Source organism: Passer montanus, unplaced genomic scaffold, assembly GCF_014805655.1.
Source record: "Passer montanus isolate IOZ18808 unplaced genomic scaffold, ASM1480565v1 scaffold19, whole genome shotgun sequence".
NCBI classification, from domain to species: domain Eukaryota; kingdom Metazoa; phylum Chordata; class Aves; order Passeriformes; family Passeridae; genus Passer; species Passer montanus.
In genome coordinates, this window is record NW_024366480.1 from 12,500,896 (window position 1) to 12,517,735 (window position 16,840).

A 16,840-nucleotide genomic window follows, 5' to 3' on the forward strand; every position below is an offset into this window, starting at 1 on the left:
TGCAGCTGAATGACAGTTCCACATTGTCTGTCCCAAGAGCTGAGCACAGCAATTTTTAACTCTGAACTATCATCCAGCCATTTGACATATCCCTATGTGTATCCCAACCCTCTCGGGACTGGATTGGTAAGTTCCAGCATTCATCAAATAAAGCATCCAGACACATTGCAATAAGCCTACTGTTCATGTAATTAAATAAATGCAGGGAGCATGTAAACGAGTCTTTGGCAGCATGAGCCCTCGGCAGCAGCGGAGTTCGGCATTCCACTTTTCCCGATGTAATGATGTTCCCGGACCTGAGTGCCCCTGGGGCCGGCCCGGTGGAAGCAGTGGCCTTTCTGCCCAAAGCGTAAAATGCCATCGGTTAAGGAAAGAATGTTTGTAGTTCATACATCATCTGACAGGGTTTCCTGCCTCTGGCAGGGTTTTCCAGGGCTGTGGCGGAGGCAGTAACAACAGCAGGCAAACACCAGAGGGAGTTATTGTTCTACTGGAGGAAAGAGTGCCTCAGGACACAGTGTTTTAAGTAGTGTGAGGCTTCTACCCAACGAAAAATGTTCAGGTGACATGCCTCCACAAAATGTAATTGGTGAAACCATTGATTCTAATCATGTTTGAAAGAGTCGGTGTTCTTCACCAGTTTTCAGTGCTGACTCCAATGTACTGCTTCTTTGTACCAAGCAGTTGCTGAATAACACCCACTCACCCTCTAGTAAATTTTTTACATCTCTTCTCAATACTAGAGCCTTGCAGTTCAGTGTCAAGAGCCAAGGAGCAGGCAATAAGAAGTAACCTTTTTCACGTGTTTATTAAAGGAGTATTTTCTCCTGGTCCATCCACGCAGGCTGACACTCGGTCAGAGTGTCTGTGTCTTGACTGGTAAAGTCCACATACCCTCAGGGACCTGGTACATCAGAGTCCTGCATATGGAAAATGACCAGGCTGCAACCATCTCCCCAGTTGACCTAGACTTCCACGGAAGCAAATCTGGATACACAGATAGGAAAGAAGCGGGTGGGTTATCTACGTACTGGAAATGGGCTGCCCTTTCAGCAGCTATACCTGCATTTTATGCCTGCTGAAACTCTGGCTGCCTTCTGCTCAGGAAGTTTCAGCTGGTCATAAGCAGGAAAAGTGCATCCCCTGGGCTCTCCATAGAGAGTTGGCTCTTACAACTGCTCAATTTGCAGTAACTGATTCAAAGAAACCACAGTCAGCCCCAAGGTGAATCTATGCCAGTATCTTTTAGAGGAACATTTCAGTGAACAAACTGACCCAATTCCATTACACTTCACACAATGCTGAGGCAGGTGGAAAGCTTCTCCAATTCACTGCTGAACTTCCAAGACAAAGGACTAAAGTGGAGAGTCACTGTCTGCTTTTTCCGTGCATGTAATGAATGCTTCTGCTCTGACTGCTTTTAGTTTCTGTTGTTGAAACGGTGCTTAACTTTCCACAACCATTACACTGAGTGTCACCTGTGGAATATGAAGCAAAGATCAGCTCACCTGTCTTTTCAGCAGAAGACTTTAAAGCTCTATTTTCTTTTCTCAAAAGGGTATTCTGTAAAAATACCTTTCACTGATGAATATCAAAGTAAATCCCGGCTGAGCCCAATGTTAAATTGTATACCCCTGGCTTTCACAATGCTGCCAAGGTGAAGGATTCTGCAACAAAACTATTTTTCCTAACAGTTTTATTGCAGGTGCGTAAGATCTAATGGAGATGAGCCTATTCTTTTCTTAGGTGTGTCAGCTTTACAGAGCTCACCAGCACAAAAAGAGGATCTTGGCATTCTTACACTGGCGAACATAGAAGACGCTTCATACATCCGGGTGGATGACTTGCATTGTCAAGATCTTTTAAAAGATCTGGGCGTTATTAGAGGTGGGTGTTTAATTGTTGATTAATTAAAACAGAACCATACATGAATTATCCAGGCAGTAAACCTTTTTCTTCTGATAAGTAAAAAAGAACTCTGACAGAACTGGGATCACACTCTTGCCTCAAGTACCACCAATGGGAATGTAGAGGAGGAGAACTGTATTTAGGTATTTGATGATGTAGCTAGACAAAATCCTCAGAAACCTCTATGCAGACCAGATGTTCAAGTAGTTTTGATTTTACAAATCTGTTTCAATATCAGTATCTCTGTGAAGTCAGGTATGATTCCTTCGTTGAAAAGTAATTCATTGCTCCTCATTTTGAAGTTAAAAATCAATATAAATCAGTATAAATTTCATACTTCTTGCAATATTAAATAAAAGTTCTTATGAAACCAACTTCATTAGATTAGGAAAATAAAACTCCCTGGCAAAAATTTCATAGTGTAAAGTCAGAGGTTCTCTGCACACTTTAAGTTAGACTTTAGTGGTAGCATGCTGTCTTCAGAAATTATATGGTCATACAGTATCCCTGGTCCTGTTTCAGTTTCTTTCTCCCTCCAACTCTGCTAATACAGCTGTTTTCTGGATCAGTGCTGTGACTATGGACTTAAATTTAAAAAAAAATAAGAAAGAGAAAGGAGGGGCAGGGGAAACTGCTACCAGTGAAGACAGCTGTCATCAGATCTTGTCCTTAATACATGCTCTGGAAGGAGCTGAAGTGATCCTTTGTGAACAGCCCATTCACTGGGGACATTTCCATTACAGACTTTCAAACACATCTGTGTGTCATTTCTCTGTGACTTGCTCACAGCTCCTGAGCAGTGCAAGTGTCTCTTCCGCAGCAACATTATAGCACTGAAATGATGGGAAATAACCTTTTTTCTACAGCAGCTTTTATGATGAGTACTGACGTTTGGCCTGGAGAGCATTGGCTTGCTGGGGAATGGATAGAAGCTGCACAGGAGCTTGTGGCTGTAGCAACTGTCCTGTATTAAGTACAGATATTCAAAACAAACTGTTTTATAGATCTGAAACACTATGTTATCATCACCCAAAACATAAAATCGTGGTGAATAGCTCTTAAGACAAAAGTGCCACAGAAAACATTGGAACTGTCATATTTGTGTAAACCCAAGAGCACTATAAACAGTTAAAATCTGAAATGCCATGCACTACTTACATTCAAAACTATTCACTGTGATATTACCTTAAAGCTCAAAAGGCTCTGCCAGGCATGTTGCAGGGACAGCAGAGGAGGCACTTGTAAAATGAAGAGTAATTTCTCACTAGGATCTTTCAGGATCTGGGTCTGTGAAAAGAAATCTTCAATTGTGAGAAGAAGGAAAAAAAAAAATCAGTTTGCCCTTGGGAAAATATGGCTTGTAAAGCTCATATAGCTCTCCTTTAATAACACATTTTTAGATACCTGTGCTTTTGAATGCCTACTTTAAAGAACACCCACCCTTTGAAGCTCTTTCATGAAGACATATAATCTATGATAAAAGTTTATTTTAGTCATGTCAGTGTGTGTGTGTCCATATGTCAGACCTCAAAAAGGGAAGAGAAGCACTGGATAGTAGTCCCAGTGGCAACACAGAGATTGATTTCCAAGAGTAAAACTCTGAATGACTCTTACAGCCATCTTTTAAGTTTTCTTCATTTCTATCTGAAGTTGTTACATCAAGGTATTAAGACACTTCATTTGATGTTTGTGGTCTTCTGAAACTGAAGCCCTTCCACCTCATCTGAAAAACATTAAAAATGTCTACATTTCTGCTACAGCATATTTTCCTTAGCTGTGTTAAAACTCATTTACCAAGGTAAATTCAAATTATTTACATATTAAAAAACTCATCACTCCTTTGAATCCCCTGAACAGTTTATTCCTCTTATTTCAGCAAAGGATATTGCTTTAGAAAGTCTACTGGTTGCCTTCAGAACTCAATGGAGCTTTATCACTGTTAGCCTGTCATCAAAGTCATCAAAGTGTTTAATAAGTGCCTGCCAATGCTGAGCTCTTAGTATCCACTCGTCCCCTTTACTACAACACCTTAGTTTGATTTATGCAGCTGGATTTGTGTCAGGAAAGTCTCACAGGCCTCAGTTGGGGACTTGCATGAGGTTACAAACTCAAACCATGTTCAGGTTCATCAGGAGCAGCCCCAGAGCCAGTTGTGTTTTGCCTCTGCTGTGTCCAGTCTAATCACTGTTTCTCACAGGAGCCTGGATCCATGATGGGTCCTTTGGGAACCCAAACTCGTCTAGCTTATTTTGCTATATTGGAGAAGCAAAGGTTTAAGTGATCCATCCTGAATCCTGCCCTTACTCCCACTTCCCAGGATCCTTTGGGATTATATTTCTCACCCTAGTTCTGGTGTTGGCTACAGAAAAGATAAAATGTAAGCAGGACACACTTTTGTATATAAGTTTAAGGGACCTCTTTATAATAATGTGATGGCACTGTGATGGCAGTAACAAGGTCCATTTCCATCAGTCTGTTTTCCTTCATCCCCAAAATGGCACACAAAACACACCCACTCCAGAATGTACTGTGATTCATATGAAAGCCTTGGCCAAGCCTGTACTTGACAGCTCTTGTGCTTTGCTGAGGATTATTTCAGGGGGCAGTCAAGGAGAGAACAACTGAAGATTGAAGATGTTTGTATACACACAGATGTGTACTCCTGGGCTAACATTTCCCTGCCTGACCTCAGGAAAACTAGATGAAACACAGCACTAGCTGCTGAGTCAGTGAAGCTCTTTGAACTGATAACTGTGGCATGTTCTGTGATGTGGTTTGCCTGGAAACATATTTGTTTCTTTTGAAAATGCAAAATACCAAAATGACATCAGTTGTAGTGTGCATTGAAAAACCTAGGCTGAGATGGCAAGCTGTTTCAGTCCATAAATGATTGCAGATGTTTGGGTGAGGCTGCAAAACACGAGGCTTTTCAAACATGTACATTTGGGGAAGGAAGCTAGGGACACATATAAACATGAACATAATTGTTATATATTGCAGCCTGTCAGCTGGTCCCATTTCAGCTTGGCTGTTATTAAAGATGTGCAAAAGTAAGTGGAAACTATGATAGCTGAAATGCATCTGGTTTAGTGAGTGTTTTCTATTTCTGACCCTATAGGCTTTCTTCCCTTTGTCTGATGCCAGTTACATACTAAACACATAGAACTATCAACAGGCTGAAAAAGAGGCCTAGGAGGTATACTGCTGGTTCTTATTATCACCAGATTGCAAAAGCATATAGCCTGAGCTGGTTTTCAAGCAGGCTAAGTTGCAGAGAGCAACTATGTCCCAGGAGCCTGCTTTGCAGAGCAGGAGCTGGAGGGTACCAATTTAGAAAGCTCTCTAAGTTTGTGATGCCCTGTAAGTGAATGTCACAGGCCTGGGAATAGGATAGAAAGAAGAGCTACTAGATGAAGAACTATTGGCATTAGGTCTTCCTCCTGATCTTCAAATTTGGGCTGTTTGGCCCTGAGTTCCAGAAGGGAGGTCCAAGTGGTTCTTGCTGACACAGACAGCATCAAGAAGGTGAGTGACAAGGGATGTTGGAGAACATGGACACCTTCATCCCAGCCATAAGAAAAAACAAATAATCAAGTGCCTACACCTTCAAAAAGCCAATGGCAGGCAAAATGTGTCATGACAAAATTTTTTTTTTGTGTCACCTCTTTGGGCCAAATTGCAGCCTTTTAATAGCTTGCCATGTGACAATTCTAACAAATCCTTCATCTGACTTATTCAGCCTTACCCTCAATGGAGCTGTGGGCAGAGTGAGGAGGGCCTTGCTGCAGTGTGTTTGCAGTTGTTCTGCAGCATTATCTCTAGTTATGCCGAGTTCCTGTAAACCCAGCTACTGATATCTTTGCACTCCTGTGTTTATTACTGATGAAAAATTAAAAATAAAGCTTTAAGTATTAAAACAGCAGAAAATCTCATCATTCAGTTCTCTTAAAAGTTCAACTGTCAACTACTTTTTCAAAGTTGTCCTTTTTAGGAAACTGCAACTTTTGCAATGTGCAAAGAGGGATAACATAATTTCTTTCCTGATGGGTGTTATGCTTGTTATGCTTTTCTACTTGACAGACATTTTATTTTAATGTGTGGGTTTTATATAAGTGTGCCAAAAATGCTAAAATTGAAGTGCAGAAGGCTAGGGAAGAAAATCTGTAGTTTTTATGAAATGTCCAAAACTATTTAGAGGTTTTGTTTTTACTCTGTGGGTTCAACAAGCAGTGATGCAAATAAATCAAAATATTTTTCTTCCATTAAAATAAATTAAAATCTGCTAAGGAATTGCAAAGGATATCACATCAGACTAGTAACTATTTGCACATAATTCAGATTTACAAGTGAAAAAAATGAATTTCATATATTCAAAAAAGTCTGTAAATACTGATTGTGTGTTCTAGAAGGCAAAATTTAGCTAGTGATTTCAAGATTTATCACTGATATTCTGTTGTTTGTTCTTTTCTCAATACCCCAACTTCATAAATATGTTTCTGTTCAAAATGTCTTCTTGATGTCTGAAAGGTTCAGTAAAACTTAGCAGCTGTGAGGAGAAAAAAGCACAAAGTCATTGCAGGTTCTGTCCACACAAATAGCATCAGACAGCAACTTAGATTGAAACTGGGACCCTGGTGGCACCAGGGACTAAGGGTTTCATCAAGAGCAAAGTTATTCATAGAAATAACTGAAAAACGGTGGGACAGCTCACATAACTAAGGATTGTGGTGGATAGCTACAGGCTGTTTCAAAAAGACAGGCAGGACAAAATTGGAGGAGTCTCGCTCTTTGCCAAGGGGAAGTTCTGATGCATAGATGTCAACCACAGCAACTGTGGAAGCCCTACAGAATGCCCTTGAGTTAAGATCAGAAAAGTCATCTTCAAGGGGAATGTTTCAGTAGACAACTTCTCCTGACCTCCAAACCAAGACAATAAGACCAACAAAGCCATATTTGGGGCACTTAAGCAAGCTGTGGAAGGTTCACAGAACCTGTTTCATGTGGGTGACATTTGTTGGAAGAACAGTACAGCAGCTCACGTTGTCCATCAAGTTCCAGGAGGGCCTAAGAGGACAACTTCCTCATACAAATATTAGAGATGTGCCAAGCAGGAATGAGGCACTGCTGGACTCACAAACTGAGGAAACCTGCTTTGAAATACCTTGGTCAGTGATAGCCTTGGCTGTAGTGATCACAGTATTGTGGAGTTTAGGATTCAGCTGGGCATGCTGAAGGTTAGTACTAAACCAAAGGTTTTAGACTTTAGAAGAGCAAACTTCAGCTCACTGAAAGCTCAGGTGGCAGGAGGGGCAGGTGGAAAGGGAGGGTGGTAGTGTCCTCTGGAACCTTCCGTGGAGTATAAACATGCAAACAGGCTGGAAAGCATCCAGAGAAGGGAAAGAAAGACAATCAAAGGACTTGAAAGTCTGCCATATGAGGAAAGAACTGGGGTTTTTTGCCCTTGAGAAAAGAAGACTTAGGGGAGACGTAATCTTGCAGGAGACTCTGTCTGAGAGCAGCTGCCACTGCCATGATAATAACATTAACACAAAGCAGCAAGTACCTGATAGCAAGATGGAAGCATTACTGAGACGACAGAAGTGTTTGGTTACATTAACTTTATGGCACCATCCAAGCTCCTGAGTCAGTACTTCCAGTGTCTTGCAAGGCTGTACTCTCAGTAGTGATGGTGAGCATCAAAAGGAAGGGGAGACAGTGCAAAAGCTGTTGTGCTGCAAAGAAGGTAAAATTTTTCATTACATCCTACAAAAGCATGTGGTTCTGCTTCATAGAATGTAGCATGTTTCTGTGCTTCAAGTGATGAGAAGCAAGTACCTGATAGCAAGATGGAAGCATTACTGAGACGACAGAAGTGTTCGTCTTTCACTCTTTAGCTGGTTCTGGGATAAGATGTAAACCTGAGTCATGTCCAAGCAGAATTTACCTGCAGGGATGGCAATAGCATGTTACACCAGCAAGGACTGAAGACATGCTGGTGCTGGAGAAACTCTGTTTGTTTTGGTCTGAGGGCTGAGGAGCACAGCTGCCTTCATGTTCTCCTTTCTTGGGCAGCAGCACATACCAGGCAGGCTGATCTCCACATCACTCTAAGCTAAACATTGCTGGCAAATTACAGCTCATTCTTTAGGAAATGCCATCTTGATAACATTATCTGAAGTATTGGTCTAGAAGCTATGTTAGGTCTGGAATCTGTATTCCTATTTAAATCTCCCAGTCACAAGAGGTAATGGCACACAGACAATTGGAGAAGGGTTTGCTTGGCCAAGGTGCTGTTCAGCAGAGGTAGTTCCTCTGTAAAACCAGTGGGTTTGCTTAGTCCCCCAGTATGCCAGAAGGGGTTTATTAGGCTTTGAAAAATGTAATCCAGAGGACCTCATGGGTTTTTTTCTCCTTTTTGTTCTGCCTCGGACAAGAAGATAATTTCAGATTGAGGCATCTGTAGCATATGTTTTCTGCAGAGCTGGTAATAATAGAAACATTTGAGTGAGGTCCCTGTATGAGTTACGTCACTTGTTTTTTGACTGGGCAGTCAGAGAGGAGCTAGCAAGGAAGCCTGCTGTCAGTGCTGCAGAAAGGATGTAGGTCCTGGCAGCAAGCCCAGGCCTGCTCAGCAGATCAAAGGCTCTTCCCTTGGCTCCCATAGCAGCCGGAAAAGCAGCTGCCCAGTACCCTTTCAGCATCCTTCGCTCCTTTCTCCTCTGCCAGCAAATAACTTCTTTTTGCTCCCCACCTCAGCAATAGTCCCTTTTTCCCCCCCTGAGTATCTGCCAAGTAAGGTCCTTTTATGGAAAGTGCTTGTGTTTACTACCTGCAGATCTCAGGGCCAGCCAGTGGAAACGCACTGGGAATACTCTGATTCTTACATGCTACTCCCTTCCCCCAGATATGCTCCCAGCTGAGACTTTAACCTGGAAGATGAGGCAAAGCTGAAAGGAGCAAGCCATGGTTCTAAACCACATGCCATTTTCCAAGCCAGCCTGATGGAAGATTTGAATTTGGAAAAGTACTTTTTGTGCCAAAAGAGCATAACAGCCATGCTTTGAAACCCTTCCCACTCACCTCCCAGAAAAATAAATAATGTGGTTTTTTTGTGGGCTTCTTCGTGGTGGTTTTTCCTTTTTAAATACACGACTGCCTTCCTCCAAAGCTGCTGCTTGTCAGTGGTGCTCCTGGCTGTCCCTGTTAACTGGTTCCTGATGGGAAGTTTGTCTGCCATGAAAGGAGAGTCAAGCAGACATGTCAGAGAACTGCAGACTCTGCAAGAAGAACACTGTGTCTGCTATTACACTGCTGTTTCTGCTTCAGTTGCACTTTGGGCTGGCTGATGGGAGCCTTTAAAAACAGCAGCACTGAGCTTCAAAGGCTCATGCAGCCCTTACATACCAAATTACAGCTAAATAGGGGATGAAAGCCTGACCCTTGAGTGCCCCGCTGGCAGTGTCTGCATCACCAGCACCTTTTCCCCTCCCCATTTTTGAGAGTTGATCAACCCAGTAGTGCTGGGTGAATAAACTGTCCTGCACGAGTCTGCTAAAGGTCTTGAAAATATTTTTGTAGTTGTTTTTATAAGCACTGTGAGGCACTCCAGCCTGCACTGTGGATATGAGGTTTTCCTTGCTCAGTAAGCAGTCTCCGAGCTTGGGTTTGCTGATTAATTATCTGCCGTCATCAAGATTGGTATGGGAGCAATGTCTTAAAAGATCTTTGTTCCCAATGTGAGCTTCTAATGGCTATTAAAACTGTGAGTGTTTGGGAGCTCCTCTGGGGAGCTCTTCTCCCTGTGTTCACACACTGCTAATAACACCCTCATATGGGTTTGCCTGCTACAAATTGCCAGTAATTAATAATATTCTATATAGGAGCATCAGAAACAGTTAATGCATGTGACTGCAGGCTGAAATCTGTATTCCTATTTAAATCTCCCAGTCACAAGAGGTAATGGCACACAGACAATTGGAGTGCCTAGCCCAGAAGCTTTGTAGACAAGTTTTTCTTTGCCTCAGTTTCTCCTTCAGTAAAATCAAGAGAATGTGAGACTTCGTAATGCTTGTCAAATTTTTATGGGTGGGTGGGGGAAACCATTGGAAGTGACAGGTGCAGAAGCATAAAAGGTTATTTTCCATATCTTTCCTTATTATACCTAATGCTTTTTAAATGGAATCTTATTTTCTAACTCATCTTTTGCATAAATATGCCATATTAGACAGTAGTGGTATTGTGGGGAGAGTTGGAATAAGTGGAGAGAGTGAACTTCAGGATCATTATCACCAGAAATACATATCATTGTTTATTATCATACCTCTAATGAGGCAGAATTATTCCTGTAATTTTTTTCTCATTTTTGTCCTTAATTGTTCTTCTCCTATCACGGTTTCTTTATTTTGTGTATTTCAAAAATCCTTATGGGTCTAGTGAGGCATTAGTATCACAGAAAAGCAGTGGAACCCCTTGAGTATGTGCAAACTTTTCCTTCTGCCTCCATTTTCTGTCTTGTCTGCCTTTATTGGCATCTTCCTGCTTGCCTCTTCTTTCCTCCCTGTGAGTCTGGTTTCCTCTTTACTGCAACAGAAAGAAATAATTTTGATGAAACAAATATAAAGAAGGAGGGCAAAACACCCTCTTGTGTTTTGTTTAGTAGTGAAACATGCAGCATTATAAAATACCAAAACCCCAATGACTCTGTAGGGAAATTCAGGTAACAAGTAAAACATATGGATACCCAGAGTAAATACGTGGATGCACCAGGCAGGATTCAATTCAAGACCATGATGTGTCTTTATCCCAGGAGGGACATGAGATAGTCACAGGCCCTGGACTTCAACAGTTTTCAGAATTCTGGAAAATTAATCATTACAGTAAGTTTTTAAAGGATTTCAAGGAGTGGGTGAAGAAAGTAATTTGTCTGAAAGGACAGCTCAGCACTTTCTTGATCTTTTTACTGTCCCGGTAAATCATTTATCAGGGAAAACTTTCAGAAAACTCCCACACAAACTATGCTAGACAGAGTCTCCCAAAAGTAATATTACTCCTCCTTTATGCTTTCCAGACCTAAAAACAGAGAAACTGGAGTACCAGGGTGGTACAGGCCCCTGCTTTATAGTGTGAGGGCTTCAAAGCTTCCCTTTTCTGAAATATTAAGTGAATTGTTCAGGACTATTTTCAGGATGTGCATTTCTCATTTAACCTTGCTTTTATATATTTTGTTTCTGTGATACCTGACATAAAATTCAAAATAGTAGCGCAGTGTGAGATCTTTTCTCTTTTGAATTATTAAAATGGAATGTAAGCTTTATTTTTTCCCCCACTAATTGCTCTGGTTGATTTCCCTAGCTTAGAGCAGAGGTGTGGTTTGGAAGGCTCAGATTTTGAAATATTAAGAGAAAGGGGGAAATAAAAAGCAAAAAGGAGGAATTTCTCCCTGCACATCAGAGGCTCCCAGAAAATCTGGGATCACATATATGACTTCTGGAATAATACATTTTAACTTGTGTTCATCAGTTATGAAGTTTTCTCTGGTCTAAAATATCCCAAACTATTCACTGTCATTTGTATGCAGCATCAACTGCAATCTGCAGTAACAATAAGGTGGTATTAAAAAGGAATTTCTCTCTATTTATACTTTAGGTTTCAAACAATTCAGTTGCAATTGAATTATTACAGGAATATTAATTTAATTCAAGTACCAGAGCTTTGAGAGCTTTCTAACAAAATGTTAAGACTGGCAATACAAATGGGGTTATGAGGAATAATGGATAATTTCTGTTATTGTTTTCTCCACAACCATGACCTTTCTCCCATCATAGATATTAGCACATTGTGAAAGGAAATAGTGTAAGAGGTACAAGGAATAACTTTGTGTTAATTTTCAGCAAGAAAGACAAAAGCAGGCATTGAAAAAGTTTTTTGTTAATGAAAAGTGTATGCATAGAGAAAGTAGCTATACATGCAAGAGAAATGTACCTTTTTTTAGTATTATTATTATTATTTGCACATAGCATGAACGGATAGATTTTAATAAAGCTCCTTCATCCTAATTATGTAATTAGCCACGTTTCCCGTGGGCTGTGAGAAACCTGGAGAAACTGAAAAGGGGTGAAACAACAGGGTAGGTGGAGATTATAGAGAGAGAAGGGGCTGAAGTGAGAAAGAAGTAGTCCAGGGGAAAACAGGCTTCATCTGCTATGTTTCTCATGGAAAAATTGTCCTCACCCTTGCCAGCCTTGAAACTTGGAGGCTTTAATTTTGGACTCAAAATAAGAAACCTGTGGTTTCTCATTCAGATGGGCTCCGTCTGCCTAACCTCAACATCTGTGAAGAAACTATGGTGTTCTAAGCTCTCCCAAACCTAGAATTTTACAACTAATTTTCTGGAAAAGCTACTTGAAACCAAGTTACAAGGGCCTGTATTAAATGCTTGGTAACATGTAATTCATGAGTGTCAAATATGATGTTACAAATCGCCCTCCCTCCCCCCACCCCCCATACCTATCCATACCCTAGCTCACCAAGAAAATTTGTTCCCCTCACCCCAGAGAACATTTACCTGGCACACAGACCTGCTCCTTGTGCCCTGACTCATCTCTGCTCTAGGACTGTGTCTGTCCCTTCTGCCTCCGTGCCTCAGGAAGACAGCATTAGCTGTTTGCCAGCATTAAAGCAAACATGGCTGCAAAATCCCTTCCCCACAGCAGCTATTTCTAACACGCTGCTGTGAAGGAATTGCTGCTAAAAACAGAAGAGGAAAAAAAAAGAGCTGGTATCTCAAAATACCTTCCTCATTGCAGCAGTCAGCTGAGGAGGCATGTCAGGAGAGAACAACATCATGCTGTTCTCAGGTGATGTGGGGTAAGGGGAAGAGGGTAGGAGACACTGAAATGTGTTCATAAAGGAGAGAAGGAAACCTCCAGACACACAAAGAGGAGAAGCTAATGTGCCTTCAAAGTACATTTAACGTGGGATTGCTGACATGTCATCACAAGCACCAGCACAGAGCTATTACATGGGTCACTGCAGGGACAGGGTTACTGTGCCCTTCTGTAATCCTGTTGGATTTATTTTATATTTAACTTTGCTGTTGAATTCCACCTTGTATAATGTTTGGTTTAGGAAAAAGTGCTACAGCATACCATTTTTTTCATTCTCACCTGGCAATATGACTTGTAACCCCAACTTCCCCCATATAATTTTTGTCTGAAAAGTAATATAAAGTCTGTTTGAATAATATCCTTCACTCTTCACAGGTATTTTTCATGGGAAGTTCAAAGAGAACTTTTCATTTCTCAGATACTCATGTTGTTTTTGCAGGTGCTTTACAAAAGTTTCCATTAACAAATAAACAGTAAGAGTCAGGCATGATTAAAATTGCTCAGCCACAAACCATCAACACTGAATATGCTAAGATAGAGTTGAAGTGAGTTACTTAACAAGTGCTAAAATCTGACCTAGTTCCATAAGAGGTGTTAGAGAATGATGCTGCACATAACAAAAAAATACCAAAAATCTTTTTCCAAGCTTTGTGAATAGTAAAAGAGGTGACCATGTTCATTATTGGTTACAAACACTTCTAACCCAAGCTTCTTCTTAATGCAGTTTCACTGACACAGTCACAGCCTTCTATGATCCAAAATACAGAAACATCATCCTTCTTAGGAAAAAAAAAGTGGTTTTAGAAGCAAGTGAAAAGAAAGCAAAAAGCAGGAGCACCTCAAGCACATTACTGATGTCAGAAAAATTGTAACAAAAAAAAGTATATGACCCCTTCAAGCTTCCAGTTCTCATACATGGATTTTGGTATGGATATGGTGGGAGGGCATTGAGACAAGGTCAAGGTCTAAACTGTATGTGACAAGGTCAGGGTCTAAACTGTATGTGCTCCAAGCATTTGCATGGGATCTGGTGAGCCCTGGCTTGCCTGGGATCCCAGGAAACAGGACTTTCTAGGGATGTTTCCTTTGAAGGAAGATGCAGCATCAGCAGGTCAACAGCTGCCTTTGTTGAGGACACCTGACCAGTAACAGCCACTAAATCCATCCATAGTTTCCCCTTTGGTGGCAGTATGAAGAATATCCCAAAAACACCTGTGCCTGAGCTTTGCCTCCCTTGTCTGGGTCACTTGAGCTCAACCCTGAGCTGTGCAGGTGGTTCTTAGGACACACACCCTGAGCAAGACTCACCGACTACAATTGATTAAGCACAGAAACTATCCCAGTATCTTCATGTATTTGACAGTGGTGGCCTTGTATCAATTCAGAGTTTATATACTTCCTCAGCAATCTTCTTACTAATTTTGAAAGTAGTAGAAGTAATGGGTCTTTCTGCTTATTGATAAATACATTGAAGACTGTGAACAAAATCCAGACAAAGTGGTGCTCCGTGCAGAAGCCATTACATTTGAAGAAGTCCTTGACATCCTCTGGAACAGAAGATATCTTGATATTTTTCTTTTTTTATTTTTAATGTATCGGACTCATGAAAAGAAGGATCTATTTACAAACCTATCTGAACAAATAGCTCCAAAGACAAAAGGTAATTGCCTAATGATCGCCACTGTGGTAGCAACAAAAATTTAATTATTAATGGTAAGACTTCATCTCCACCATTTTTGCAGACTAATATGCCTTGTGGGATGGGGAATGTGCTTCATTAGGGGCTTCTCTTAAAAAACAAATGCAAACCATATGCACGTTCATCTCAAGGTCTTTACCTCAGAAATAATTATGTCCATAGCTACACATTGCCTGTTAGCTAAATGTCATTCAAGGTCTTCCTTGTAATATTAGAAGCATGAGTAATACCAGATTAACCAAGTTCCTGAAAAGTATTTTGAGGGCTATTCCTTAAAGCAAATTAAATTGTGGGACATTGCTCAAGGCAGAGAGAGGACACTGGAAACCTTAAGGAACAAAGCAGTCCTCTTGATATTTACTGCAGGGCTGTCTGTGTATTGTTAGACACAGGACGTTTGCATATGAATAAAAACCATGTGTACATGAAGAGAGAGTAAAAAAATGAAATTTGCGGGAAATTAGCTCAAATGGTGCCTTCACATTTGTGATCTTCAAGGTCGAGGATAGCAAGTGCACAGGCTAAGGTCCAAAGTTCCAATGAGACACAGAGAGGGATCACAATATTCAGAATTACAGCATTTTATTTGGCAGGAAATAAAATACAGAAGCACGAGTGTGTAAGCATATGTATTGTGTTAAGCTTATGTATTGTGTATTTCCTTAAATAGAGTTGCTGGTAAGAGGGGATTCTGCTAAAGAAAGAACCATATCTCTACTCAATTCTTCGGCAATTTAGCTACTCTCTGTTTCATCACATAGGAGAGATTTTCACCCTGACAAGGGGTTCCCTCAGACCTGGGGACCTTAACCAATTGCAGTTTAAAGAAACTTAGAGTGGGCATGAATGAGTAAAGACAGAAGGGAAAGAGTCTGAGGGACCAGCATGTGTGTGTGAGAGAGAGAGGGAGGGAGAGCTGCTCTTTCTTGTAGGAGTTAAACTGGGAAATTATACCAGTCCTTAGGTGTTGTGGTCAGTGAAGCCCAGTGTTGTGTCTGGACTTGCTAGTTTAACCCTTGCAGTATCAGATCTGACCTTCTGATGGCAGCCACATGGTCCTGAGTCTGTGAAGGGGCACAGAGCTGGCAGCTCTGCCTTGCAGTGTCGCAGTCCCATATGACATCACTCTACGTACAGGGCAACATTGAGTGGTCCTCAGAGGGACAACAGTGTGTTATGTTGTCAAGCTGCTTTGTGTCCTGCCACAGTGACCCCCCCCCAACATTCCCAGAAAAGCACCTGCTCATGGCTGGTCTGTGGGGCTATGGATGTGCTGGAAAAATCATGGTGTGTTCTTACTACACTATATACGTGTACACAGTCACATGTCTGGATCTATTTCTTTTCAGTTTATACCTGTCTAGTTCTGTTGACCTTGGTGGATTTATCCAGGTGTATGTCAGGCCACAATCAAAGCCTCTGCTCTGTCAGTGAAAAGGGAGTCAGAAGCTGGGCTGGTGTGCTAAACACAGCACATGATTACTAGGAGAAATGACTTGGCAGGAGTTGAAGCACCAGACATACAGAAAATGTTTGCTTTGAAATTCCAGAGACTTGACTGTCCCTTTGGTTTTTTGGAATGCTTTGATTTAGTCATGTGGGGTGGGAGCTGGCTGTAACCTTGCAAGGGCACTGGGAACAGTACCTCTTGTGCAGCTACAGGAGATGTGAAGGGAATTAACTGTCAGCAAGCTCCAGGAAGACAGCAGATGTATACGTGGTTAAGAGAAGTTTGGCTGGCTTGTAAAATTTATTTCCACCACAAGATCAAAAGTGTATAAAATATGTAATCCTTGGATGTGTAATGTATAACAGGACATAGCAGTGTAAGTGAGGGAAGAGCGAATTCATTGCATGCGAATGGCTGAACAGTTTCACTCTTAATTACTTGAGAGCAGGAAAAAAGAAGGCTCCTGCAGTTTCTGCAATTACAAATTACACATGCCCACAAGGAACTCAGGATTTGGTGCATTTTAATAATCCGTTTCATTATTCATTTTCAGAAGTAAACATTCCAAGCCAGCTCTGCTTGCTTTTGGGTGCAATTTACAGGACAACCCTTGCATCAGCAGAATGAACCATTGACGCAAACCTCCTTGCTGTACTTGAGCGCTCGCCTGATTTACTCACGCGCTCCTCAGTTAAAGGTGGCTTGTGTACATTTCATGCCTCTGCTTCTGTCACTGGCTCAAGAGTGGGTGTAGATGGTGCTCCCCCAAAAGAATTTCAGTGTCAGAAAAGCAGAAGTGAGACAGGATGCTGTTCTCATGTTGCCAGAGGCTCCTGCTAGACTCCTAACCCATTACATATCCAGGACCAAAGCCTGAATTCCTGGTGTACCGACTGG

At 41.4% G+C, this 16,840-nt stretch overlaps 1 protein-coding gene and 2 long non-coding RNA genes across 7 annotated transcripts in view; 1 reads left to right on the plus strand and 2 right to left on the minus strand.

The window, feature by feature from the left end:
* The window catches only part of DLGAP1 (DLG associated protein 1), a 252,400-nt gene that overhangs the window by 185,282 nt on the left and 50,278 nt on the right, over positions 1 to 16,840 (plus strand). For 3 of the 5 annotated variants that reach the window (XM_039706190.1, XM_039706191.1, XM_039706193.1), the window contains one exon: positions 1,747 to 1,887. The exons of the other annotated variants lie outside the window; for them this stretch is intronic. In XM_039706190.1, coding sequence (XP_039562124.1) covers positions 1,747 to 1,887 — 141 coding nt within the window. The remainder of the gene's footprint in view (positions 1 to 1,746; positions 1,888 to 16,840) is intronic. 5 annotated transcript variants of the gene reach the window in all.
* On the minus strand, positions 206 to 7,728 carry LOC120500786. Its single transcript, XR_005627172.1, has 3 exons — positions 7,472 to 7,728; positions 3,094 to 3,195; positions 206 to 1,478 (listed from the first exon to the last, which is right to left on the minus strand). It is a non-coding gene; the product is annotated as an uncharacterized LOC120500786 (long non-coding RNA).
* The window catches only part of LOC120500785, a 32,586-nt gene continuing 25,872 nt past the window's right edge, over positions 10,127 to 16,840 (minus strand). Inside the window, exon 3 of the long non-coding RNA XR_005627171.1 lies at positions 10,127 to 10,488. This is a non-coding gene — a long non-coding RNA (uncharacterized LOC120500785). The remainder of the gene's footprint in view (positions 10,489 to 16,840) is intronic.